This window comes from Rhamphochromis sp. 'chilingali' (genome assembly GCF_963969265.1).
Source record: "Rhamphochromis sp. 'chilingali' genome assembly, chromosome: 21".
Lineage (NCBI taxonomy): Eukaryota > Metazoa > Chordata > Actinopteri > Cichliformes > Cichlidae > Rhamphochromis > Rhamphochromis sp. 'chilingali'.
In genome coordinates, this window is record NC_137949.1 from 18,463,085 (window position 1) to 18,489,382 (window position 26,298).

The 26,298-nt window shown below is 39.1% G+C and overlaps 4 protein-coding genes across 5 annotated transcripts in view; 3 read left to right on the plus strand and 1 right to left on the minus strand.

Annotated features, from left to right (window-relative positions):
- The window catches only part of nusap1 (nucleolar and spindle associated protein 1), a 30,797-nt gene extending 23,442 nt beyond the window's left edge, over window positions 1-7,355 (plus strand). The window contains exons 9-12 of the mRNA XM_080871398.1: window positions 6,304-6,467; window positions 6,566-6,682; window positions 6,771-6,873; window positions 6,956-7,355. Coding sequence (XP_080727524.1) covers window positions 6,304-6,467; window positions 6,566-6,682; window positions 6,771-6,873; window positions 6,956-7,043 — 472 coding nt within the window. The 3' untranslated portion in view covers window positions 7,044-7,355. The remainder of the gene's footprint in view (window positions 1-6,303; window positions 6,468-6,565; window positions 6,683-6,770; window positions 6,874-6,955) is intronic.
- Window positions 839-6,295, plus strand: LOC308389835 (piggyBac transposable element-derived protein 4-like). The gene is made up of 2 exons (XM_080871397.1): window positions 839-4,769; window positions 4,893-6,295. The coding sequence occupies exons 1-2, from the start codon at window positions 3,658-3,660 to the stop codon at window positions 5,323-5,325; spliced, it is 1,545 nt and encodes a 514-aa protein (XP_080727523.1). The 5' UTR covers window positions 839-3,657; the 3' UTR covers window positions 5,326-6,295.
- Window positions 7,356-7,504: 149 nt separating the features above from the next.
- ndufaf1 (NADH:ubiquinone oxidoreductase complex assembly factor 1) lies at window positions 7,505-10,026 on the minus strand. 2 transcript variants are annotated; one of them, XM_080871400.1, is made up of 5 exons: window positions 9,688-10,026; window positions 8,357-8,893; window positions 7,975-8,160; window positions 7,780-7,854; window positions 7,505-7,668 (listed from the first exon to the last, which is right to left on the minus strand). In XM_080871400.1, exons 2-5 carry the CDS (start codon window positions 8,867-8,869, stop codon window positions 7,528-7,530), a joined length of 915 nt encoding a protein of 304 aa, XP_080727526.1. In that variant the 5' UTR covers window positions 8,870-8,893; window positions 9,688-10,026; the 3' UTR covers window positions 7,505-7,527. The 2 variants fall into 2 exon arrangements, with proteins under 2 accessions (XP_080727526.1, XP_080727525.1); XM_080871399.1 differs by having other exon boundaries at window positions 8,357-8,896.
- A 140-nt stretch (window positions 10,027-10,166) lies between these two features.
- rtf1 (RTF1 homolog, Paf1/RNA polymerase II complex component) lies at window positions 10,167-25,855 on the plus strand. The gene is made up of 18 exons (XM_080871396.1): window positions 10,167-10,326; window positions 17,265-17,375; window positions 17,502-17,652; window positions 18,477-18,678; window positions 18,899-19,016; window positions 21,086-21,197; window positions 21,282-21,420; window positions 21,532-21,709; window positions 21,829-21,911; window positions 21,997-22,084; window positions 22,178-22,285; window positions 22,391-22,468; window positions 22,673-22,794; window positions 23,055-23,112; window positions 23,685-23,762; window positions 24,024-24,125; window positions 24,493-24,607; window positions 24,755-25,855. Exons 1-18 carry the CDS (start codon window positions 10,243-10,245, stop codon window positions 24,859-24,861), a joined length of 2,034 nt encoding a protein of 677 aa, XP_080727522.1. The 5' UTR covers window positions 10,167-10,242; the 3' UTR covers window positions 24,862-25,855.
- Window positions 25,856-26,298: the final 443 nt, after the last annotated feature.

Genomic DNA, 26,298 nt, shown 5'->3' on the forward strand with positions numbered 1-26,298 from the left:
ATGATTTAGAACAAATACTATGATTGAACAGAATAGTAATAACTTAAGTGAAAATACTGGAAAATGTAAGATGACAAGCTGAAAAAAAAACGGAACATGGTTAAGTTCCCTCAAAACTAACTGTTATTCACCTGTGAAAAAAAAATAAAGAAATAAAAATAAATTTAAAAAACAAGAAGGAACAGCCAACAGATACACACAAAATCAAATATGTATACACAAATGCACAGAGAGAGAGACACACACAGAGGGTCTATGCCAGTCAACCAGTCTGAATATATTATATTTTTTCCAACAATGAGATGCTGCCCTAAAGAGGGTCTCTCTCTCTCTCTCTCTCTCTCTTTCTCTCTCTCTCTCTCTCTCTCACACACAAGATCCAATTCAGTCAACCAGTCTAAATATATTGAATTTGAATCTTACAATGAGATCATCCCATAAAAAGGCTTTCTCTCTCTCTCTGTCACACACACACACACACACACACACACACACACACACACACACACACACACACACACAGGGAGAGAGAAGCAAGTTTCATGCTCAGTCAAGCAGCCTGGGAGCTGCTCAATTTGAATCCACCAATCAGAGAGCCTGTGCACTTTTTCCCGCCAAAACAGGTGCACGCAGCACAAAGAGACACAGGATTTTTGCAGTCTATTTCTCGTAATGACGACTCCCCTCAAACAAATGACCATAATTTCCTAACCGTAGGGGCTAGAACGGTCATTCTTACACCGTTTTGTTCAGAAGAGATGGGGGAATCTTAAAGTGTTGACAATTTATCATTAAAATATGAATTATTAAAGATATTTGACTTCTAATGCACCATAACTGAGTAGAGCAAAGCAAAAACTGCCTTGACTTGCCCTCAAACAACGCTTTGTAACTCTAAATCTATTTGGAGTATCGATATCATTCTTTCACCGTAAGAGACAGCAGGCTTTGGTGAACAATCATGGAAATTTTCAGGTCTCTGTGGAAATCCATTAAAAAGATATGACGAGAGAAAAAAGTGGTTCATTTCCAGAGTTTGAAATCTGAAGAAATCTGAGCGAAGGACAAATTTCCTACTCTCAAACAAGTCTAACTCATTTCAGAACGGCAATAGGTGAGAAAAAAATTCTTGAATTGTGAGCGTCAGGAGTGTCTGAAGATATACTGGGACAAGCCTTATGTCTTAACTTTGCTTCGTTAAGGAGATATGACGATTGGAATATGCCTCTCATTACAGAAATCAAGCGGTGATTTTGAACAAGCTCTCCATTGACTTTCTATGGAGAGTTTTGCGACTTTGTGTTGGTCTGAGGAGATTTGCCAAAATTCTATAAATCCCACAACAATGATAGTGACATTTTCGGAAAGCCAGCAAAAATACCTACGTTTTGATGTATAATTTGTGGAAGTTGAGTGAAAATTGAGCAAGTAGCAAGAAGTTGTTCGGACATGAAGAGAAGACTGCAAAACCTTCAGTGGCACACTGGAAGCCAAGTGCATAGCAACCATAACAACGCATGTATTTTGTGAAAAATCACAATTTTGCAACTGAAAACTTTAAGAGGCATAAAAGTAAAACGGTAAAAGATTTGAAAAAGCTGATTTATACCTGAATAGCCCAATAATTTGAGAACATTTTAAAGTTTGAATGCTTGTTCTACGTGAAAATATGAGGAAGTAGTTAAGTTTCGAAAACAAGCAAATTTTAGCAGAATTGCAGAAGTTTCCCATTCATTTCAATGGGACAAATTAAGCTTAATATTTTAAAAAGTATAATAGTGAAAAATACCAAAAGACATAGCACACATTAGCAGAAATAGCAGAATATTTTAAAATTTGAACGGTGAAAATCGGCTGAAAATTGTGGAAGTAGTTAAGTGCCAAAAAGTGTACGGAAGTCCCAAGAGGAACTCAATAGTGTGGATGCTTAAAGCATCCACACAATAAAGAGAAACAGGAACTCAATAGTGTGGATGCTTAAAGCATCCACACAATAATAATAATAAAGAATAAAGAGAAACAGGAACTCAATAGTGTGGATGCTTAAGCATCCACACAATAAAGAATAAAGAGAAACAGGAACTCAATAGTGTGGATGCTTAAAGCATCCACACAATAAAGTATAAAGAATAAAGAGAAACAGGAACTCAATAGTGTGGATGCTTAAAGCATCCACACAATAAAGAGAAACAGGAACTCAATAGTGTGGATGCTTAAAGCATCCACACAATAAAGAAGAAAGAGAAACAGGATCTCAATAGTGTGGATGCCTATTAAGGCATCCACACAATAAGGTCTGTACTCACATATAAAGCACCTGTTAGTCCACTGGTTCATAATATTCCAACAAAAACGGTGTAGTTAGACTGCCAAGAGTCCAGGCAATCCAAATCAGTCCAATATTTAGTCTCTGAGACATTTATATGTTGATAAACATCCACTGAATGTAATAGTATTGTTTCAAAGTAGCCGGCGAATAATCCTATTTTCGGTGCTTCCTGAAGCATTAGCAGCTCTTGACATGTAAATATTCCGGGTATTTTGATCTCAAAATGGCCGCTGACCTCTGCACTTTCGATTGACACCTCATTTGAACCAATGGGTGCTTCACACAGGTGTGAACAAGCAGCGATAGCCAAACACAGCTGGTGGTCAGCGGTCTGGCCAGCCCCCCTTTGATGGGCAGTAACTTCTTCCAATTGTGGCAGAGTGTCAAAATGATTGGCGTATCAGATAGCCAATGATCTTTAAAGAAGATTGATATGCAGCTTAAGGGGGAGGACACTTGTTTTTCCCCTTTTATTTGCATGCGCAAAAGGTTTTTGTCACTCGTGCGCTTTTGCGTAAACTTTCATAGCGACGACAGCGTCTGTGTTCATACAGCATTTTGAGAGAACTTGCGACCAAAGGAGCTTTGTAAGTACAAAATGGCAAAGAGGAAAACTTACTTCTCACTGGAAGAAGTCCTCGAACAATGCACTCGGCGTGACAGTGATCAGTCGGAGGAAGATATTTCCGAAGAAGACAGTGATGTTTCCTTTGTTGACTCGGTAGCAGAGGATATTTTTTGGATGGAGGAGACGCTACTCTCGACATGTAAGTGTTTATTATATCATACAATGATATTACTGTTTGTATGTGTGCCTTTGTGTGTGTGTGCGCCTTTGTGTGTGTGCGCGCCTGCTCCTCTGTGTGTTTGATGCGTTTTTACTAACTCCTGCTGTGTTTATATTGTTTGTTTGTGTGTGTGCATCTTTGTGTTTTGATTGTGTTCTTACTAACTCACGTCGTGTGTCTTTATATAATGTGTGTGTATATATATATATATATATATATATATATATATATATATATATATATATATATATATATATATATATATATATATATATATATATATATATTGTGTGTGTGTTTTGAGGTGTTCCTGCTAACTTATATCGTTGTTGTTTTTTTGTATATCACAGACAATCATCAGAATCAGATGAACTATGGGAGCCAGCCAGTAAAAAGACAAGTACAGAGGAACACTATGACAGCATTTCGTCAGAAGAGGAGCCACATCCTTCCACTTTCCAAAGAGTTTCTGGAAGCAGAAGGCCAAGAGGGAGGGGGAGAGGAAGAGGAAGAGGGAGAACTGGCAGCAGTCAAGCTGAGATGCCAGCCAGTACATCTGAAGAGGGATGGAATGATACAGATGCTCCAGACATAATACCACCACAGCCCACCTTCAGGCCCATCAAATCACCAGGACCTCAGATCATACCTACAGCTTCATACACACTTTTACAGCTTTTTCAACTTTATTTCACAAACTCCATGTTGCTGACAATAATTAAAAACACAAATGACTTTGGATCAACATGCCACAAGCCCTCTAACCCATGGATTGACTTGACTTTACAGGACATGTATGCTTTTATGGCCATGGTGATTTATATGGGTCTGGTCAAACTCCCTGCAATCACTGATTACTGGCGAGGTAGTAAACTGTACAGCCTTCCATTCCCTAAAAAAATAATGTCTGGTAAGAAGTTTCAAAGGATCTGCCGCTCCCTTCAACTAAGCAGTTTGGAGGACAATGCTGCTAATGAGCAGAGAAGAGGTACGGCAGATTTTGACCGTCTCTGCAAAATAAAACCATTATACACGGAGATGAGGGAGGTCTGTAAAATAAACTATAACCCTGGCCAAGAAATTTCCATTGACGAGCGAATGGTTGCCTCCAAAGCACGTATTGGAATAAAGCAATACATGAAAAATAAGCCTGTTCGCTGGGGATACAAACTTTTTGTTTTGGCAGATTCGAGCAACGGATATACATGGGACTTTTTCGTGTATGAAGGGAAGCTGCAGGGAAACAGTGGCAAGGGACTAAGTTATGAATCCGTGATGGAGCTTATCGATACACGGTTGCTTGGCACAGGATACAAACTTTTTGTAGATAATTTTTATAGTAGTCCCTCCCTTTTCTGTGACCTCCTTCAGAAGAGGATCTGGGTATGTGGAACAATACGAACAAATACAATTGGATTTCCAAAAACCAAAAAAAATTGCCTGGACTCTAAATCTCCCCGTGGCAGCATAAGATGGATCCGAAAGGACTCCCTTCTCTTCGTTCAGTGGCGAGACACAAGGGATGTGTTCCTGTGCTCAACCCTCCACACAGCCCATGCTGGGGACACTGTTCAAAGGAGAGTTAGAGATGCAGATGGACACTGGGTGCTGAAAGACATCTCTGTTCCACCAGCAGTGAAGGAGTATAATCGGTATGTATTTTATATTCAACAATCTATATAACTATTATGTTATTTATTTTGTTTTTTGGAAATCCAATTTTGTTTGTTCTTGTTATTCAATTCTGTTTGTTCTTGTTTTTTCTGTCAATGCAGGTGCATGGGTGGGGTGGACCACTCCGATGCCTTGATAAACTACTATAAAGTCATCCACAAGACTCAGAGGTGGTATAAGACATTTTTTTATCATTTTCTGGACATTGCTATTGTGAATGCCTTCCTGCTTCACAAGAGCATCACAAAGGGTAAAGGAGAGGTACCCATGCACCAAAAGGCTTTTCGGGAGACACTTATTGAGGAGCTGGCAGCGGCAGCTGGCAGCCTTGCTCCATCGCCCGCACCATCACCCTCTCCAAACAGAGCACATCACAAGCCTGTGCATATCAGTGGACACAGCACCACAGGTCGTCTGAGGTGCAGACACTGCCAGGCAAAGACACCAGTAAAGTGCTCCTCCTGTGATGTGCCTTTGTGCTTTTTGCCAAGTCGAGATTGTTATAAAGACTGGCATGATGCCAATGATCTCTAAAAAATATAATTGTAAAAATACATTTGTGTGAAAAATTATATATATATTTATACACCCACAGATGCATATACATAATGTGTATATATAGTGAGTTTTAATGCCATAATACTTTTTTTCCCCTTTACATTTGTTTCGAAATTGAAAAAAAAAACACTGTATAATGTTTATGCTCCTGTAATTTTGTAAAGTATTGACAATAAATCTGGATGTAAGAATAGCTCTGAGTGTAACCTTTAATTAGAGACCAAAATTAGGACTGTACATAAAAGCATTCAAGAATTACAGCCTTTTATGTGTTGATTGTTACAAAGGGCCATTTGGAGTCTCCAAGTGGCCTTTTTTGGGTAGCGCCTATACATAGACCTAAATAAACTTGCATAGAACACTCATTTTCTAAGATATTGTTATCAAATTTGAATTGTGGCTTGGTAAGGCTTCATGCTTTGATCCTGTTGTGTTTTCCAGCTAATACCTCACAAGGTAGGCATCTGCATGCATTCCTTACAAAAAAAAACTTGGGCGGATTTTTTTTTTCTCTCTTTTTTAGTGTGTTCAAAGTTCTATTACTCAATAGCAGTATGACATAAAGTGATTCTGACACCTCAGGAACAAACTACAGATTGTCTCCTTTCAAAAGAGACCAAAACCATGCATATACTCCAAATGGTTCAAGAGCAGCATGCAATTTATTTTGGATATGCCTTTTTCACAAATTTTAGGCAAAATTTGTAGGACTGCTAAGGGGTTAATCTTCTCATTAGTTATCAATCACTTTCGCACAGGTGTATAAAACTTATGACTTAGCGATGCAGTCTCTGTTTGCAAACACTTGTTAAATAATGGTTCATTCTAAAGGATAAACCTGAATTCAAGAGTGGATATTCCAAAATAAACTTTAAGTGGTATTGCAAAGTGGAAACATTCAAATTTAAGTTTTGTATTAAATCTAATGCTTTAATGAGAACTGTCTACATACAGGTTCTCAGAAGCTACTCATGACAATGAATATAAAAGGTCACTGGTGAAGACACCTGCACGCATGTCACCCTGCGTGGCTTCCAGCACCCCGCAGAAACCGACTGCCAATGGATTAAAGCCCAGCAGTGTCAAAACGGCATCGTTCTCTGCAACAAAAACTCCAGGTACTTTGGCCTTTCAACCCTTGGAATGATATATTTGAAGTATGTTTCTAAAAAGTAGATGATTATGTTTTGGTTTTTTTTTCCCCCCCCTCTGAAAGGACCATTTGTTTTCACTGGCAACACAAGCACTTCAACAACGCCTGGCACAAACAAGAAACCCAGCTTTGATCTGAAGGCGAGTCTGTCACGTCCCCTCACCTACAAGCCTCATAAAGGTATAAAAATGTTCTCATTTTCCCTGTTCGTGTGAAACACCATTTGATTGGACAAGATGTAGCATTGAGTTATTTATTTTATACATAGGTAAACTGAAGCCATTTGAAGATGTCAAAGAAAACACGGCCATGAACAAGTCTGTCTCAAATCCGCACCAGGAAGCTTACAAACAGCACAAAGTCCAGTCAAGGTAGGTTTTTAATTGATGCTGAAAATTCTCCCATTGCAGTTGGCTCATGCCACATCTCTGAATATCTTTATTCTTATTTTAGGCAGGGCAGGAGAGCAAAGCAGATACAAGATCGGAAGCAGAAGAAAGAAAGTATGCTTGGGGCAAGAAGAGGCCTTGTCATGGCATAAAATATTGTGCCTGCTTGGGGCCGTTTGTAAACCCTGTTGAAGTGTAAATATTTCATTGTCTGCAGCTTCAGTTTCAGCATTTTGTAGCCCCTATAGAAAAGTAGTAGAAGCTTACATATACTGTCCAGCGTCTTTGAGGTTCAAATCCTGCATTTCTTTTAAATACTTTTAGCTCAAACGCTAATACCTTTTTTTAAAAGGATATTTTGATGTGATATAAGTCTGTCCTGTTTTGCTGCATTTTGAAACTACTAATTAAAAATTTCATTTGCTTTATTACTTTGCTAGAATTGAGGCACTCATAAGACCCAAGATCTTGTCTTTTTATATTTGTTCTATTGTGGTATTTAATACATAATTTAATAATAAACGGTCTGCACAAGTCATTAATATTAATAGTTTGAAATCTATAATGACATTACAGAAATGGTGTCAATATAAGTTCAAATTTTTCCCAACAGTCTGACTGCAGCATTAACCGTTCTTAGACTTCTGGGTTCCTCTTGTATGCTTCATAGGCAAACTCCTCTGTGTGTGCATAATCTTTGCAAACACCAATGAAATCAATTTCAAGCTGGAATGGGCCATCAGCTTTGTCTCCCAAAGTAAACCCAATGGTGTTAACCTGTAAATACAAATATGAAAAACAATGTGAAGGCCACAAGCTAAAAAGGGATTAGGGTAATGATACATCAGTTTTATCATCACTTTGTGAGGGAATTTTTCTTTGCACTACCTTGTCCAGCCAGACAGGATGCTGGTCATCTTGTACCCTCCCTCGATGTGTAAGGAAGAACTTGGAGAAAGGTATCTGCAGAAGAGCATTTGAAGTCAGGCTGATCAACGTATTTGATACTATCATGCCTCTTAAACAGACCTATATAGATTTATTAAATAATTTTACTTTAAAAAAAAAAAAAACAAACTTCACCTTAACATCCTGCCAGTAGGGCCCTCCTCTGGTATATAGGAAATAACAGTATATGTCATCCTTCTGGTGAGAGAAGTATGTTTCTGCTGAGACGTTAATCATCCATGGGCGACCATCACCACGTACACGTAATTGCAGAGTGTTAAAACTGCTCCAATCATGGTGTTTTTTTCTATCAAAGGAAGCCTAGAAGACACAAAAGACTTGGAAATTGGCATTTACGTAAACTTTCATTGATAAACTGCAATGGGGGAACCCCCTCCTCCCCTCTGCATCCATCCTATATTATGTTCTAAATGAAAAGTAATCACGGGAGGGAGACTAATCTCTCTCTGCGCTACTGAATTCAACAAAAACATGGTATCCAGCAGTTAACACTAACCAGAGGCTGCTTTGAGCGCATAGTGCAGTATCCACTGTAGCGTGTTTCTCCATCTCGTGGGGGAGTAGAGCTCAGTGTCCCGTACAGAAAACAGGTATTATTGTTCCTTCCCAGCTTCAGGTAAGCTTCACTATGGCCTCCAATCTCACGATCAGAGGACACCGTCCACTCCCTCAGGCTCTCTGGACCTCTGAACTCCCATACAACTCTGTTCTGCTCCAGCATGTGCTCAACAATCGGTTTACCCTCAGGGCCAACCCAGCGGTCGGTAAACTCCTTTTTTAGGAGTGTGAAATGTTTCTTTATCCCCTCCAAACCTTTTGAGAAATTAAAGTTAATCTTTTGCCAGGCAAACTTGGTCTTTTTGGGCTGGCCAGGTCGTCTGTATTCACCCTGGATCACAGCTCTTTTGGGCACAGTGAGAGGAATGATGGAGGGGAGAAGCGGCTGGTGGTGGAGGATTGTGCTCAGCAGCCTCCCAGAAGGGAGGTGTGTGATCCTCGGCAGGGACATTTCAACGCTGATCTGCAGGTTTCACTGCTGAGATACAAAACAGAGTAACAGAGTCAAAATGAATATAAATAAGAATATGTTTCTCAAAAACAAAATAATGGCCTGACACACTTAAAACAATATTTATATCGTTTTGTATAATTATCCAATAGAGGGCATTTAAAATGTCCCACTTCAAACAACTATATTTATGTAGAAAAATGAAAGGTTTCTTGTTTGAATTATGTGTTCATGGGTTTTCTTTACGTATAATCCCATTTTCACACTTGCTCACATATCGGCAAGTGTGAGCAGAAGTTTTGGCAGTTTGCTGGTCTGGAGCATTCACATGTGTGTAAACACAATGCTGATGAAAAATGACATTAGCAAAGATCATAAAGAGGTTTCTGGAAGGGTTTTACAACGCGAAAAATTATTCACAACAGGGAAAACATTAAAGACAGAGAAATTCAACCCAAGACACTTACTAGAATAGGGAGGGGCATTTCTATAATCACACTCCCACTCTCACTTCTTAATTCGATCACCTGACTCCAGGTTGTTTCGGGAGAGGTCATGAGGAGGTTTACTTACTTTTTTCTGTCTACACAGTTGGTGAATAAAGACTGTTACCTCTAAGTCCTTAGAATTAAAATTGATTGCGTGCTATTCGTTTAGAATGACTGTCAGATACATTTCGAATTATATTTGTCTAAACACACAAATTAATCAAAAGCTTAACCATACTGGAATGATTGAAACTGTTTACTTCGTGGAAAGAATTACATGACGTAAACTACAGTTAATAACTTAACACAGTGTAAACTGTTTACATTTACCTTGACCACGATGTAGAAGCAAATGTCTCGTAGATACATCAGGGCTTGTTTGGGTTAGGTTTCATCATACACTATGCTATGAGGTACAAAAGAATATATAGACTGCCGGTGTACGCTGTCCTAGTAAAAATAGGTAAACCAACACGACTGAAATTCCTTCAGCAAACCTTCGACCAGAAATGTCACTGAATGAGCCACAAGGTAATCACTCAACACAGCTTCCGTGCATCAAAGATTACTGTCCTGACTCCTGTACTCATATATGGTTCCTCTCTCTGCTAACTGTATATGCTCTTATATCCAGCGGTTCCGTTTCTGCGGTATGTTCTTTGGTTGAATCTTCGTATTTAATACACAGGGACCAAGAACAGAAATTTTTGTTATATCTCACTTAAACATGTTTTCGTCAATCAAGCTGGTAATACAGGCGCGCATGCGCAGTGCCGCCTTTGTGTGATCGACTCCGGAGTTAGCCAGGTAGCAGCGACAGCTATCGTAGAGAACATTACATTAGACGACACAGTGGTAGCTAGTGGGTTAGCTCTGCAGCTAATCATGGTGAATGTAAAGAAGCGGAAAGGTCGAGTCGTTATTGACTCTGACTCCGAAGACAGCGCTAGTGACGATAATTTAGATCAGGTAGGTGTTATTTTTACCCTTTTCCCCACCGGTGGATTCTGAAGTTGACAACAGTTTCAGGCTGACGCTAATGTGTGCTAGCTGATTGCGTTGAGTGGGCCTATTTTATTTACAACCGCTGTTTCCTTTGTGATAAAACACTCAAATCTTAACACGGAGCTAGGTTTCTACTAAGCGTTTACGGGTTGGTACTGGATAAAATGGAAAGTGTTTGAGTTTGAACAGAGCCAGCTCGTTAAGTTATGAAAGGTACCCAACGCTTGCAATCATGCAGTATTAAGTAGCCATGAAAATGCCGCGCCGTGGGCCTTTGACTGGTTTCGAGCCGTAAGCTGCGTGACTGCAGCTGTGCTCTGTTGAATAATTGGTGCGTTAGCGTTCAGACTAAACTGGAATGGAGTGTGTTGTTTGTTTGTTTTTTGATAAAGTGAAATCGTTCTGGAGTCGCGTTTGCTTTAGTCAGAACATTATCTCCTGCATGACGTCATGAGACGAAGTTCTATTTCGGTGGTGTTGTTGTCAAACTGGAGCTGGCAGAGAAACATGTCAGTCTGAAGAGCTGCCAACGCTGTTTACATCACCTGTAAACTCACGTGTATTTGACCCGTTTGTTCCCCCCCCCCCCGAGAAAACAGAAACTGTGACCACAGAAGATCAGACTGGGTCAGTAAGACGAGCTTCTTTGGTTGCTCAAACCGTCAGTAGGTTTGATCGTGCGTGTTTTTTGACCAAGTGCGGATTAATATAGTTATCTTCAGTAGTTGCACGGTCTTTGTGGATTTCGAGAAAGCGTGTGATAGGGTGCCATGAGAGGATCTGTGGTGCTGCATGAGGAAGTCAGGTGAGGCTGGTGCAGGATAATGTATAAGGACACAGACAGTAGTGAGGTGTGTGGTAAGAGAAAGGGTTTAAGGTGGGGATGGGATTACATTGAAAGATCTGCTCTGAGCCCCTTCTTCTTCTCAGTGTTGATGGACAGGTTGACAGGTGAGATCAGGCAGGAGTCTCCATGGACTAAGATGTTTGCAGATGACATAGTGATCTGTATTGAGAGCTGGGAGCAGATGGAAGTAAATCTGGAGAGATGAGGAATAAAAGTCAGTAGAACCAAAACAGAAAACGTATGTGAACGAGAGGGAAACAGGTGTAACTAAAGCTGCAAGGAGGTAGTGAAGATACATGCATTTAAATACCTGATGTTAACCATCCAAAGCAACAGACAAGAGAGGTGAAAAAGAGAGTGCAGACAGGGTAGAGTAGGTAGAGATGATCACTGATCAGTGGGAGTGATCAGAAAATGCCAAGATTTAAGGGGGGGTACATCAAAGGGACAATTCAGATTGAGCAGTTTGGAGACGGTTAGAGATGGTTTGGAAATATGCAGATGAGGGATAGTGGATATATTGGAAAAAAAGGTGTTGAATATGGATCTGTGAGGCAGGAGAAAAATAGAAGCCACAGATGTAGTTCATGGATGTAGTAAAGGAGTACATGCAGGTATTCTAGGGATGGTGTGAGCTCAAGGCAGATGATCCACTGTGGTGAGCCTTAAATTTGAGGAATGAGGTGTCGAATGTTACCAGAGGCATTGCTCGGGTCTTGAAACTTTGGGTGATTAAAAGGACCCAGAAATATTTTGGATTTTCACTTGATAACAGCAACTTTTTAAAGTTGTTAATTAGACATTATAGTAAAACATCATACTCTGTAACAGTTGCAATCAAGTGTGTTAGCCTGCCTTTCTTTTTTAAGTACGCAATCAGTTCTCCTCCTGTCCAGGATATAAAAAGAATCAGTATGCACTAATCAGACTCAAATATTCTTCTTATTATGGCACACTTTGAATAAATAGACATGCATAGCTCTGAATAGCACAACAAATGTTTATAGGGTAAGTTACATAAAATGCACACAGATGGTTAATTGTTTCCTTCTAAAATATGATTATTCACACAGTATATAGTTTTGTGTCAATAATATTATGTTTGAAAAGGTAATCTATGCTACATAGTAAATTGACTGTTTTTTGTATAGCACTATTTTATTCTGAGGACTCAAAGCGCTTTATACATCTTGTCTCATTGACCTATTCATAAAAGGACCTTTTCTATGGTTAAGTGCTTCCTATCTAGCGTTCACACTCCGATGGATATATCTGAGAGCAAGCCGGGGTTAGTATCTTGCCTAATGATATTATCATGCAGACTGGAACAGCTAGGGATTGAACTACCAACCCTGTGATTACCTCCTGAGCTACAGCCACCCACAGAGTATATATCCATATTACTTAAACGTAAGCACTGAGGTTCATACTTGATTTTGCGTATGCATAATAATTTAAGATCTTTTCTTGGCAATCATGAGCTTCACAGCGTCACACTGTAACCATAGTTACTCATTGTCATGCATGCCTGTTTACACAGTTTGTGAGAAAGACGACAACGCTGCTGCTGTTTAAGCCTGACATTAATCTGAGCAACATGCATCAATTCATGTTTACAGCATGATAGTGTTGTTGGTATTTCTCAATAGTACCCTCATGGTCTGAATAACCAAATTTGTTTTGTAATTGCACTAGAAAATGGATGTGTAAGACGTCTGTGAATCCGTGGCACAATGTGTCAAAGATGACAGCCAGAACATGCATGTAGGAGAAGGCATTTTAATAAGCCTCTAATTCACCAACCTTATTTTGTAGCCAAGGCGCCGTTCTTCTCATGTCCAGTCTCTGCGCTGGTTCTTCCTGCAATGCTATTTTGAGATTGGTTCCTGGAACTCCTTTTCTGAGCACTTCAGTGTGGATATTAAAAGTTTCGCCATGGACCTTAAACACTCAAGCAAAATTCACAATGAGTATAATCGCTGCTGAAGAAACTTGGTTTGAGTCTCCCAAAGATTGAATTTGAGTTTTCATTGGAAGAGCCAGCAGTTTCCGAACCCAAATAAGTCAGGTCATTGGAAAATTTAAATTAGCTAAATTTAAGTTAAGGTTTTTGATTTTTTTTTTTACAAATTGAATTTCTAGATCTTTTTAACATAGAGATGAACCCTCAAATTAGCCCCAAAGCAAACATTTCAAGACAGCGGTGAGGAAAGCTCCTTTGTAACAAGAAGAGACCTCCAATAGAAGCAGACTCAGAGTTAATGGATATGTGTTTGGCCAAATTATTGAGGACAATAACTGCAGATGTACATGGCTTTCTTTGGGTACAGGTAAAAAGTAGAAACTGCAAGACTGAGAGGACTTGTTAATGATATGGAGCAATGGTTAATAAATGCATGTAAAGCTAAAGAGATGCCCTCAGTGTTTTGGAGGAGCTATAGTATAACAGGTTGTTTTCACAGGCATGTGGCTGTGAATCTTAACATTAACTGCAGGAGCTGTATATGAAAATGCGGTTGTTTTTCTAAGCTGAATTGCGAATGTTCTCCACGCTGCTTGCTCTTTAGTACAAATACCACATGTCTTGCTTCATCCATGTGAGAATATAGCAGTTTTGTCAGGCTTTACATTCTTTGCTGCTCTATACAATCGGTAACCTTGAATAAACCAAATGGAGTCTTTGTTAAACAAGCAAGCTGCTATTGTGAACTTCACGAGAGAAACCATCTTTGACCAGTGTCCCGACTTGATCCTCCCTGCATTATATTATGTCACAGGGAAAGAAATTATATTTAATGAAAGCTCTCAAGTGAGAGAGAGAGAGAGAGCATAGTTTTGTTTTTCTTTTTCTACATTTTATAGTAGTGGAGTATGCAGGTTCACTTTCTTTTTGTGTGTTATCAGGTCTGTTTGAGTAGTTGTCTTGAATAACCGCATTAATGAGGCAAGTTAATCATCAAACTAGTATCAGAAGGTGTTTTGAGAAATACAAGGCACATGTAATTTTACTTCTGGGAAACAGATTGCTGCTAAATAATAAGAAAGAGAAGCTTTCCATGGGTTTGATCATTAAATTTAAAGTGTTCTACTTCTGCTGACTTTGTCCCACTATATGAATTTCAGTTCAAGTGGCTTGAGAAGTTCTGTCCATTTGTACTGCAGTATGGGTAAATAATTTTTTTTTGACCCCGTTGCTGAATTTTTATGTTTGCTCATTTATAAAGAAGTTCTTTAATTTTCTTGGCTGCTGCTTGGCAACTCAAAGCTTCAGCTCCCTTCACACTTTTCAGACTGGCTAGGTCACTGCATTATCTTAATCTGCTGCTTCTTTAGCCACTCCTGATCCCTTGGTGGTATGCTTTTGTCCATTGTCATGCTGGAAGACCCATCCACGACCTCTCCGGAGTGTTCTGCCTGACGGAAAGGGTCTCTTATCTAAAACTCTTCACATACCAGAAAATCTTCTGGTACTTGACTCTTCAATGTAGTGATGTTCTTTACCCTTAGTAGAAAAACAGCCCCAAAGCGTAATGTTTCTACCTCTGTGCTTGGCTGTGGGCAAGGTGTTTTTTGGATCATACTTGGCATTTGTCTTACTCTAACCACGTCAGGTTGAGTTGATGACAAAGAACTTGATTTTTGGTTTTGTCTGACTACAGCACTTTCTCACCAAACCTGTGAATCATTTAGATCAGGGGTGTCAAACTCAATTGCACAGGGGCCAAAACTCAAGGCACACTTTAGGTCGCGGGCCAAACAAGATAAACATTTATTGAACACACTAAAACAATGTTTTTTTAAACATAAATATGAATAAAAACAGACAGGAATATTATTCCAGATTAAATAAACTTAAAAAAATAAACTTTAACTTTAAATAAAATAAAAATATATCCTGTCAAAATTATGCAAGTTAGAAATATGAACATGCTGCCAAAAACCCCCGAAAAAATAAATGAAAGCATACGCAAGGTTCGAGACGCATATAGACGGAGCTGGGCATTGCTTCAGGAATGGAACTAATAAACTGTGTGGGCCATTCAGTGTCGTCCTTTGCCTTGAGTGTATCATTACACTGCAGCTCCATCTGAATCTGCACAGGTGCAGTTCAGCAAAGTCCGCTGACTTGGTTCAACATTACTTGGCAACAGGGAAAGTGAGGCAGGTTGCACTGGTGCATTTGTGGCAGCTTCACTTGAAATGCCTTCACCGCATCATACATGCCATGTCCATGAACTGACAGATTTCCTTGCTGAGCTCAAAAACTCTATTGAGCATTTTTATCCCAACTCAGCCAACGGACCTCTGTGTGATAAGGAATGTCGGCAAACTCTGAATCTATTTCCCACATAAAGACTGAAATTGACGGTGATTTAAACTTTTTGCTCAGATGAAATTTACGGTTTGCGTTACAGTGATCATTACATGCTCCATTTTTAGGACTTTACCACACAGCCTTTCCTGGTGTACGATGCAGTGATATGCTGATAACTCACCGGTACAGTTCTCCTCCTGCATCTTTACTCACATCCTGCTGACTAGTCCGCTTTTTTCACCGCACAACACCGGCGCTCCATCTGTTGTAAGTCCATCAAGTTTGTCCCAGGGCAGTTTCATGTCGGTTACACTTTGACATACCTTTTAAAAAATGTCTTTTTCTGTCGTCGTCCCGTGCATCGATTTAATGTTCAATATTTCCTCTCCACGGATGAAGATGACCAGCTGTGCAATGTCCATCATGTCTGTACTTTCATCTACAGCAGGAGAGTATGCAATAAAGTTTTTGCTTCTAACTGTGTTCTTAAATCAGTGGCCAAACCCGATCAGCAATCGTATTTCTCCTCAGGCTCACATTTGCCAAAATCTGCGTTTTGTCTGGACACAAGACGCCGCACACCTTCATCATGCAGCTTTTCAGAGTGGTACCGGGCTGATTTGGCTATCTCCTCTGCTACAATAAAACTTGCTTTCACAACAGCTTCACTTTGATTTTGCTCTGGTGAAAAACGTCTGCTGAAATGTCAGATTCTTCTTTAGCTCTTCTACTTTCTGTAGTTTCTGCTCTGCATTTAGGTTTTTCAACTTATCCTGACGTTTTGTCTTGTAGTGCCATCTTAAATTAAATTCCTTAATTACAGCCACATTAGCTCCAGTAATAAGACACACGGGTTTACCAGCAATGTCTGTAAACATATATTCAGTCACCCACTGGCGCTGAAAGGCTCTGCTTTCAGAATCAACTTTTCTCTCCACCATTGTGAGCGGCTAGCTTCGCAATAACAGAAGTTTGACTTGATTGACGCTGGAATGTTCCCAGTTAGCCTAGCGTTCAGCAAGGAGGCTGCAGCGCTGCATTATGGGATATGTAGTTTGTATATTATTAGCGCCTCATATCGCCGGGCCATGAATAACAATAATAGTACATCCATACTTGATGGGCCTTGACTTTGACACGTGTGATTTAGATGTTCAATGGCAAACGTAAGACAGGCCTGTACATGTGCCTTCTTGAGCAGGGGGACCTTGTGGACACTGAAAGGTTTCAGTTCATTATGTGTAATGTGTTACGAATGGTGTTTTACTGACTGTGGTCCCAACTGTCTTCAGATCAAAATAATTGCACCAACAGTTGTCACCTTCTCACTAAGCTTCTTGCTGCTGGTCTTGTAGTCCATTCAAGCCTTGTGCAGGTGTACAATCTTATATCTGACATCCTTTGACAGCTCTTTGGTCTTACTTATGGTGGTCATGAGATCAGAATGGAAGAAATTGATTCTGTAGGCAGGAGTACTAACCTGTGGAGCCTTAATTCTGGCTGGGCTTTAGTCAATCAAACAAGTCAATTTCACTCAGTGACATGCAAATCAATTTATAACTTTTATGTAATGTGTTGTTTCTGGATGTTTTGATTGATATTCTGTCTCTTCATTAAAGTGGAACAAAATTAAAGACTGTTCAGTTCTTTGTAAGTGAGCAAACTTACAAATTCAGTAGGGCATCAAATAATTATTTCCCTCACTGTAGGTGAACCACATCGCTGTTTTGTCACTTTCAGGAGCTGCTGTCTTTGGCAAAGAGGAAAAGGGTTGATTCGGGTGAGCAAGAAGAACCTGTTGGCAAAGCAGCAGCTTCCACAGACTCTGAGACATCTGACAGTGATGACGAGGTATAGCACTATTAGTATTTACTCTAAAAGACCTTACAGTTTTGGACATGTGAGGCACAGGAGACTAAACCTCAATTCTCTGTCAATTATATAATCAAAAGTTACATTTTCATTCCTTTTGTGTAGTGGACGGTCGGTGGCACCAAAGGCAAAAAGAAGGTTAAGCAGGGCAAAGGGTCTGAAAAGAAGAACGCTACAAAGAAGAAGGTTAATAAAGCGACAGCGTCTGGTAGCTCAGATGGGGACAGCTCAGCTGAAAGCTCTGCACCGGAGGAAGGTGGGTTTCTTAATTCAGTGTTCACATTGAAAAAGATTTTCCCTGCTCTCAAATAAGGCTTCTTTGCAGCCTTTTTTTTTTTTTTTTAATCTATTATTAAGATTAAGTTATTATTAAGTCACACATCTATTCATAAGTTTAGTATCCTTGAAATGCTACTAAACTGGTGAGCAAAACAGACTTGCACGCGTTCTCATGTTCAAAACATGTTCAAAACATGTTCCATGAAGTGTAGAGCGGGACATCCAGACATATTACGAACTGTAGATTATACATCACTAGAGTGCTGCATCCACAGGTTTTTCAAGAGGTTAGGATTACATGACTCACTCACTCATCCTGTTTATCTCAGGTGTCTCACAGCAAAGCATCTAAGCTGTTGTTTATTTTTGTCACATTGTCCTGGTGTGAACTGGCTGACAGCATTAAGAAAAACCTGGAAAAAAATTCTCCTGGGAATTTGTGGTTGTTCACAAATCCAATTCAGTTTTGGTAATCCACTAACATGAAACTGTCTACATTGAGTGAGGAAAAGCCTACAGTACAACTTCACTAAGCCATTTACACTTATTTATTTACTTTTTTTGGGACCTAATTACATTGGCAATGTTAAAAGGATTTAGAACTGCTTCATAGTTAAAAGCTTCCCTTCCAAATTCTGCTTATAAAAGCTGTTTATGACACATTTCGTAGACAAAAGTCAGATATCTTAGAATTAAAATCTCTCTGATGACGTGTCTACCTTTTTGTTTTGTAATTGATTTGAAAACAGCTTTTTTTTTTTTTTTTGTGTTCCCTGTCTCTGGTTCCTTGAAATTTTTTAGGCGAGGTGTCTGATTCAGAGAGCAACAGTTCGTCCTCCAGCTCTGACTCGGATTCCTCTGAGGACGAGGTGTTCAGGGATGGTTATGATGATGACTTGATGGGTGATGCTGAGGACAGAGCTCGACTTGAGCAGATGACAGAAAAGGAGAGAGAACAAGAGCTGTTCAACAGAATTGAGAAAAGAGAGGTGCTAAAGAGACGGTGAGTGGGGAATAAAAATCGTTAAAAAAAGTTGTACTTGGCATAAATAACTTTTTCTTAGTTGTTAAAAAAAATCCTACAAGATAGTTATTTGTTAAAATACACTAGAGCACTCCTATTTTACTTCAACAAATTTGCCAAAAAATGCAAAAACGTGGCATTTTTAAGTTATGACGTGAGCTCACAGTTTATTCACTCAGGATTCTGCTTGTTTTCAAAGGTTTGAAATCAAGAAGAAACTAAAGACAGCAAAGAAGAAGGAGAAGGAGGAGAAGAAGAAAAAGCAGGAAGAAGAGCAAGAAAAAAGGAAGCAATCTCAGGTTCAAGATACACAAGTGGTGAGTCTAGTTTCACACACATCTAAAACAATATTAGACACACTATTAGGGCTGGGCCATATTATACTGTTCACGGTAATACCGGTACAATGTTGGGCAACGATAAGAAAATAAAATATCGCGATAGAAAATGGGTAAAACGCGCATGCACAGTGCCTTTGTTTTCATACGCACATGGCCGAAAAAGCATGGCGGCAACTGAGAATGAGAAGGGGAGGGAAAGCGGATCGTTGAGTGAAACGGATGAAACAGAATTGGTTTGTAAAAATGTTGCAACTTCAGTGATGTGGAACTGGTTTAGTGTTTGTCTGTCAGATACCCACCAAAGCACATTGTTTTGTACAACATGCAAGCGGGCTGTTGTTATTGCTGTATTTGTCGGACTAAGGTGCTCGTAAATCTGGGAGTAATCTGGGACCAAAACTCCGTCCTCTTCAGGTCCCAAAGTCAAACGAACACTGCAGCATCACTGAGAGTTAAAAACTGTCTAAATTCTTTCATCTTAATAAAATGATCAGCACTGCTGCTTTACCAGGTGTAACAATTAAGTTTAACATCCAGGCATCCATGAAAACAGAATTTATTACATTTAAGAGAGTTAGACGTTAGCAGGAAGTTAGCGGAGGTCAGCTCGCTAGTTTCACTAGTTACCTAAGCATGACATAGTGGGGCTGTTCATATAACGATATATATCGGATGACAATATAAAAACGTCAATCGTTTCATTTTATGCTATCGTTTGTTTCGTGGTGTCGCAAAATAAACCGATTTACGGCAATATTTTTTCATCGTTCTGATGGTCACTGTAGTGGTTATATTAATTTCTTAAGTTCTCTCTTTCTCTTATATGTAATATAACCACACTACGTACGGACAAGCGCCTGTTTTTATGCGTTGTCGTTAGCAACAATGACAGTAACACCTTCGCATCTCCGCTTGTTTATGTTCCACATAAACCTTTCACAATAAAGCTCAAGATCCTGTTGAGACTTTTCAAAATAAATTGAATCACGTGAAAGAGCAGATTATTTATGGATGAGAATTAAAAAAGAGCCGCCAGGTGCTCAAAAATAAACCTTAGACTCAAACGTTAGAACAGGCAACCCGCAGCACGCCGTGTAATAAATACAAAGAAAACGGCGGCCGTTACAACTTATGTCTAAAAATGTATAGTTTCATGCATTGGTTAAAACACTCGACTCCGGTTGAAGGACGCGCAGCTGGAAACACTTCACGCAAGTCGAGCTGCCCGAGATTCACAGAATTTACAGAAAATGTTAAATTTTTGTGATTTATATCGTTATCGGACGATAGAATTCTTATATCGGCATATGAGATTTTGGTCATATTGCACAGCCCTATGACATAGCATGTTCTGACTGAGAGATTTCTGAAAAAATTCAAACGTACAGCTCTGCTATCACTTCCAACATAAATAAAGACAAAACTAAACAGCAGTGACGTTTGTAGGGTTACTGAAGGTGAGCTAGCTGGTATATAATGATGTGCTACGTGATCGCTAGCGACACAGCTATGTTAGCATAACATAAACACAGTGAAGCTGCAGGATGAATGCTAACACTTTTCCACTCAATCGTGCGAAATATTTTTGGCCATATCGCCCTGCTCTACATACTATACAACAGTGTGTATCAGTACCTGCTAAAACATATTGTTTTAGCAATATGTTTTTAGTGCAGTGGGAGTATATTAGTACTCCCACTGCACTTTATAATATATACAACAACAAAAAAATCTCTGTGACGTCTTTTAGTGCCTTTTACTGTATATAGTAGTAATCTGTATATAGTACAAATTACACTTCTATAATACTTTAGGGTGTCTAATTCAACTGATTTTCCCCAGTGTAGGATTAATGAAGCCTCTATCAATAATTGATAGTCTTGCCTAAATAGGAGCTTGAACTGAAGTTTTATTTTCACTCAGTAATTTAAGTGAAATCAGATTCCTCTTTTGCTTCTCATTTCTGCCTGGTATGAGAAGGAGTGGCATTACACGTTGTCTTTATCATATTTCTAATTCTAACCTCTAAGTGCTCATGTCTACAGGTCATGTCCCACAACAAGGAAAGACGATCCAAGCGTGATGAAAAACTTGACAAAAAATCCCAGGCTATGGAAGAACTAAAGGCTGAACGAGAGAAGAAGAAAAATAAAACAGGTTGGCATGCCTTGTACTCCTTTGTGACAGGTTGTTGTGCCAATCTGATTGTCTTTCAAACGCTGACGTGTCGTCTCTTAACAGCGGAGTTGCTGGCTAAGCGTCAGCCGCTGAAGACGAGTGAGGTTTACTCTGACGATGAGGAAGAAGAGGAGGAGGATGATGACAAGTCATCTGTCAAAAGCGATCGCAGCTCCCGTTCATCATCTTACGATGAAGACGAGTAAGTGTATCAACCAGTGCATTCACCACAGTGCCATCACAAGAGCAATGGTCAAGTTTGATGCTTTTCTCTTGATTCTGAGTAACTTTTTAAACTGTGTTCTGCTACCAGAAAAGAGGAGACTCCACCAAAGTCACAGCCCGTTTCCCTGCCAGATGAACTCAACAGGATCCGCCTGTCCAGACACAAGCTGGAGCGCTGGTGCCACATGCCCTTCTTTGCTAAGACTGTGACTGGCTGCTTTGTAAGGATAGGAATCGGGAACAGCAGCAGTAAACCAGTTTATAGGGTGAGCTTATATTCTCGTTACATCTCCTCTACCACCAATATATTATTGTAAGGTTTATTTATTTATTTTGGAAGTATTTTTACTTATGTTTGAGTTTCTTGTTCCCTTGTTGTTGAAAGGTTGCTGAAATTGTTGATGTAGTAGAGACGGCGAAGGTTTACCAGCTTGGATCAACACGAACAAACAAGGGATTACAGTTAAGGTAGGCATACTGTCATGGATACATGGATCATTTAGTTGTCCTGGTTTCCAAAAACACAACTCTTAATGTTGTAAATCATCTACAGGCATGGTGGTGACACACGGGTTTTCAGGCTTGAGTTTGTATCAAATCAAGAGTTCACAGAAAGTGAATTCATGAAGTGGAAAGAGGCGGTAGGTGATTTTTAAAAAAGAAGAATGTTTAAACAGTCCTAAATATATAATCGATAAAGTGATGCTGAAATGTGTTTCATCGATTTTTCTCAGATGATTGCTGCTGGAATGCAAGTACCAACTCTGGATGAAATCACCAAGAAGGAGCAATCCATCAAAGAAGCTCTCAACTACAAGTTCAATGATAAAGACATTGAGGATGTAAGTCGTTTTTTTGTTGTTGTTTTTTTTACTAGGTCTTCATTCTTTTTTCTGACGTCATTAATTATGAGCGATCATAAAAAATTTTGTCTAAACTCTCTGCAGATTGTAAAAGAAAAGGACAGATTCCGGAAAGCACCACCAAATTATGCCATGAAGAAAACGCAGTTACTCAAAGATAAGGTAAAAGAAAACCAGATTTTTTTTTTTTTAAACTCCAAGTTAAGGTGGAATTATCGTATCCCTTTAAATGTCACCCTGATAACCTGTAAATCTGTACCAACAAAACATGGACACTGACAGCAAATGTCATTGAACTGAACTTTGATGAGAGACAAAGGCTAATCAGGCTTACCTTTTCATTTCTTTTTCTCTTTTGGTTTGAAGGCCATGGCAGAGGAAAGTGGAGATGGTGAACGAGTGAAAGTGATCCAGGATGAACTGAATGAGCTTGAGGAAAGGGCAGAAGCCCTCGACAGACAAAGGACCAAGAACATCTCTGCTATTAGGTACACAATCTACACTTATAAACATTTTACTGTTTAATAAAACTGCTTATCCAAAGTTCCTGAATTAAAATACATAGTTTAAAACACTGGTTTTAGTAAACCTAATGTTAAATAAAGTTATTGGAAACTACAGAAAAACAGCTAAATTGTGTTTTGTTGGTAGTGCCAGGTATTATGTTTAAAAAAACTTTTTGTGATATGTAAATACAGTCCTTTATCATTACTCTGTAAAGACCTTAAACTGTTCTTTTGCCACCCAGCTACATTAATCAGAGGAACAGAAGCTGGAACATTGTTGAATCTGAGAAAGCTCTTGTGGTAAGTGTTCACCTTCTTAAACAGCACCATAGACAGTCATCACAACCTTAGATGAGCTAAAAAAAAAAAAAAAAAAGCTATATTACATAATGCAATTACTCATTATTCATAACTTTATGCTAAAATATTGACAGCATAACACCATATTAATACATCTATGGATAGGAAAACCATAAATGACTCAAGCATCAGGCTATAAAGTCTGTTTTCTTACACTTGGAGTCTGTTTTTGCAGCATTTTATAAAAAAGGTACATTCATAATCTTCCTCAAAGTGCTTCCTCATGTCAGGTGTTTTCTTAATCTGGTGCTGCTTTACTATGACCGTGTTCAGTATCACTGTGGTTCACTTCAGGCATCTGCCAGCCTAAGAGTTTTATACTATAGCACCTGTATGTCCAAGACAACCTGCAGAGGCTTAAAACCGTCACGTCCTATTGCATGTGTAGTAAAAATAACATACCTATGAATTTTAATGCAGCTTTCATGATTATACATCACCTTGATAGTGCGGGTTTCTATATACTAATTTTTAGTTTATTCATTTTTATATTATTAATTTTTTTCCAACAGGCTGAAGGACAAAATGCCAAAAACCAACAAATGGATCCTTTCACACGAAGACAGTGCAAACCCACCATGGTGTCTAATGTAAGTATTCTATAATAAATTTATCAGATTGGATAATTGTGCTTGTTTAAACACACTGAAATAACACGTGCCTCATTTTCACAAACACTTATACCTGAATCATGAAGGTGACAGTTTAAATGACTGAATTGTTATAAATAAGACTGAAGACATGCTTAATTATGTGCACGCAGCATAACAGCAGTCTGAAATGTCCCTAAACTACCACTACTTCTACTTCCGTTGATCTGATCTGTCACTGTGATTCTTTTAATTTGGCAGGCCAGAGATCCGTCAGTCCATGCAGCTATTCTTGCTCACCTAAACCAGAAATATGGCTCTGGTTCAACACCAGACAATTCAAGTCCAGAGAAGAACAAACTGGTAAGCAGGACCCTCTCTGATAGCTCATAAAAATTATGCCAAAACTGGTGTTGAAGTTTGGCTTTATCCAAGGAAAGACATTTTGAGATAAACTCAACTTTTTGAAAGACTAAACTGAGTTCAGCACTGTAGTGTTTTGTTTTGTTTTTTTGTTTTGTTTTTTTTGTTTTTTGGTGAATTCATGAATTATAAGCTGTCGTATTTAAAAGAATGAAAACAAAACTATTATTTTAGAATATGGCAAAACTATAGCAGAAAATAATGTATTTTTCTTTGAGGTCTTGTTAAAAGAGATTGGACTGGAAATGAGTACTAACCTGAACTGTAGCTCTTTATCCTGAAGAAATCTTTACTTTGTTTGTTTTAGGGTCAAACAAACCCGAAAGACAAAGATGTCCCGAAGCCAACCACTGACCTCTCGGAAGACTTGTTTAAAGTTCACGACTTTGATGTAAAGATTGACCTACAGGTTCCCAATGCAGGTGAGACCCTCGTTTTAACCTTGTGTGTTTTGTGGTACTGTTGAAGCTATATGACCTAGATGTTCTGCTTGCTTGGAGCACAAGGTGAATGCCAGTGTGTATCACAGTGATATAGTGAAGTTGTGTAATTTTGCTCTTCGTCTGCAGAGGCGAAGTCTCTGTCTGTGAGCTCTAACGCGTTGCCAGTGAAGGACGGCGCTCCCCGCAGGTCCCTCAACCTGGAAGACTACAAGAAGAGGAGGGGGCTGATTTGATGTGGCAGAACCTCATCGAGAACCCACATTGCATGTGTAAGCAAGAGTTTGTGTGTGTGTGTGAGTGAAAGTGAGAGACTGGGTGTTTGTATGTATGAGCAAGAGCGAGAATGTCCTGAAGGATGTGTGTTTGAATGATGATAAAATAGACTGTTCATCCAACACAAAGGAAATACTGATTAAACGGAGACAACATTTTTCTCAAAGGATCTTTCTCGGGAAAAAGAAAAAAGAAAACCTTGTCCAGTTATGTTTGTTTTTTGGGGGTTTTTTTTTTTTTTTTGTTCTTTTTGCATTCACAGACAAACTTGTATACGGAGTTTGTTTGTGTGTTTGTTTGTTTTTTTTAATGTATTTAACTTCTCTCCTACTCTTCTGGATCTTCTGGAGTCAACTCCCTTTTTTAATTTTTTTTTTTACATTTTTCTCCAAGAGGACAAAGACAACATGACGCTTGTGGATTATTACCTTGAACAAGGAACCTATCTTAGAAAATTTAGGTTGTTTAGGCATTTTAAAGTCTATGGACATCTTCAGATTTGACCAGCTTGTTCTCATCAGTAATAAATTAAAATAGTACATTTTCCCCCTCTGTATGTATGAACATCTGTACTTGCATTCCATCCTAAATTTCAACAGCATTGTGGTTATTTGCAGAGTTCACACTATCATCATCTCTGACTTAACCACAGTGTTGGCCCTTCATGAAAAATGTAAAACGTTCAGTACAGGTCAGCTGGACATCTGTCACTTTTTAATCAACCTAAATAAAGAGGAACTCTTTTGTATGGCCGACCTTATTCTAAGTGTTGCTTCATTTTTGGTTTCCCTCGGTTGGTTGTTCATGGGATAACTCCCATGCCCTCAACTCCCAGAGCAGATTCTATGTGTTATTGATTGTGTCCATAGTCAGTTCCTGTTTTGATGTGGCATGCCATGTAAATATGCATTTTTGAGTGAGTGCGGAAAAAAATAAAGGGGCACTGTTTCATAACTTCTGTGTCATTTTGTCTGTCTTCTGCATGGACTACAGATGAGGACAAGTGAATATACAAAGTTAGAACAATGTTTCCAAGTTTCAGGAACTGGAGTTAGACGTAATCAAGAAATTTAAAGAGAGCCTTCAAGTACAGAACAAGCTCAGCAGAGGTAAGAAGAGAGAGATTTCAAAGACTGGAAAGAAAACTAGTGACAGTTTTGTCTGGATACAGCTGCCAAGACATGAGCAAATGAATTGTGCCCTCAAAGAAGACAGTCGCATTCGATTGTATGCTAGTGCCCCACTCAAAAGTAAGAAGGCAATTAACTGACAAGTGTTCACCATTTGTTGACAAATGAAGCCAATAAAAAGGCTGGAGCTGATTCCAAATGTTGAATTTGTATTTGACAACTCTTAAGTAGGAAGTCCAAAGACATGCAGATGCAAGCAAAGGAGGT

Bases quoted from the DNA above. Each gene is read 5' to 3' on its own strand.
- LOC308389835 (XM_080871397.1), top strand. From the start codon at position 3,658: ATGCCAGCCAGTACATCTGAAGAGGGATGGAATGATACAGATGCTCCA. The intron at 4,770-4,892 runs GTATGTATTTTA...CTGTCAATGCAG, and splicing joins GCAGTGAAGGAGTATAATCG to GTGCATGGGTGGGGTGGACC.
- ndufaf1 (XM_080871400.1), bottom strand. From the start codon at position 8,869: ATGTCCCTGCCGAGGATCACACACCTCCCTTCTGGGAGGCTGCTGAGC. The intron at 8,161-8,356 runs GTTAGTGTTAAC...TGTGTCTTCTAG, and splicing joins TGCGCTCAAAGCAGCCTCTG to GCTTCCTTTGATAGAAAAAA. The intron at 7,855-7,974 runs GTGAAGTTTGTT...GCTCTTCTGCAG, and splicing joins CCTACTGGCAGGATGTTAAG to ATACCTTTCTCCAAGTTCTT.
- rtf1 (XM_080871396.1), top strand. From the start codon at position 10,243: ATGGTGAATGTAAAGAAGCGGAAAGGTCGAGTCGTTATTGACTCTGAC. The intron at 22,469-22,672 runs GTAAAAGAAAAC...TTTGGTTTGAAG, and splicing joins CGCAGTTACTCAAAGATAAG to GCCATGGCAGAGGAAAGTGG. The intron at 24,608-24,754 runs GTGAGACCCTCG...CTTCGTCTGCAG, and splicing joins CCTACAGGTTCCCAATGCAG to AGGCGAAGTCTCTGTCTGTG.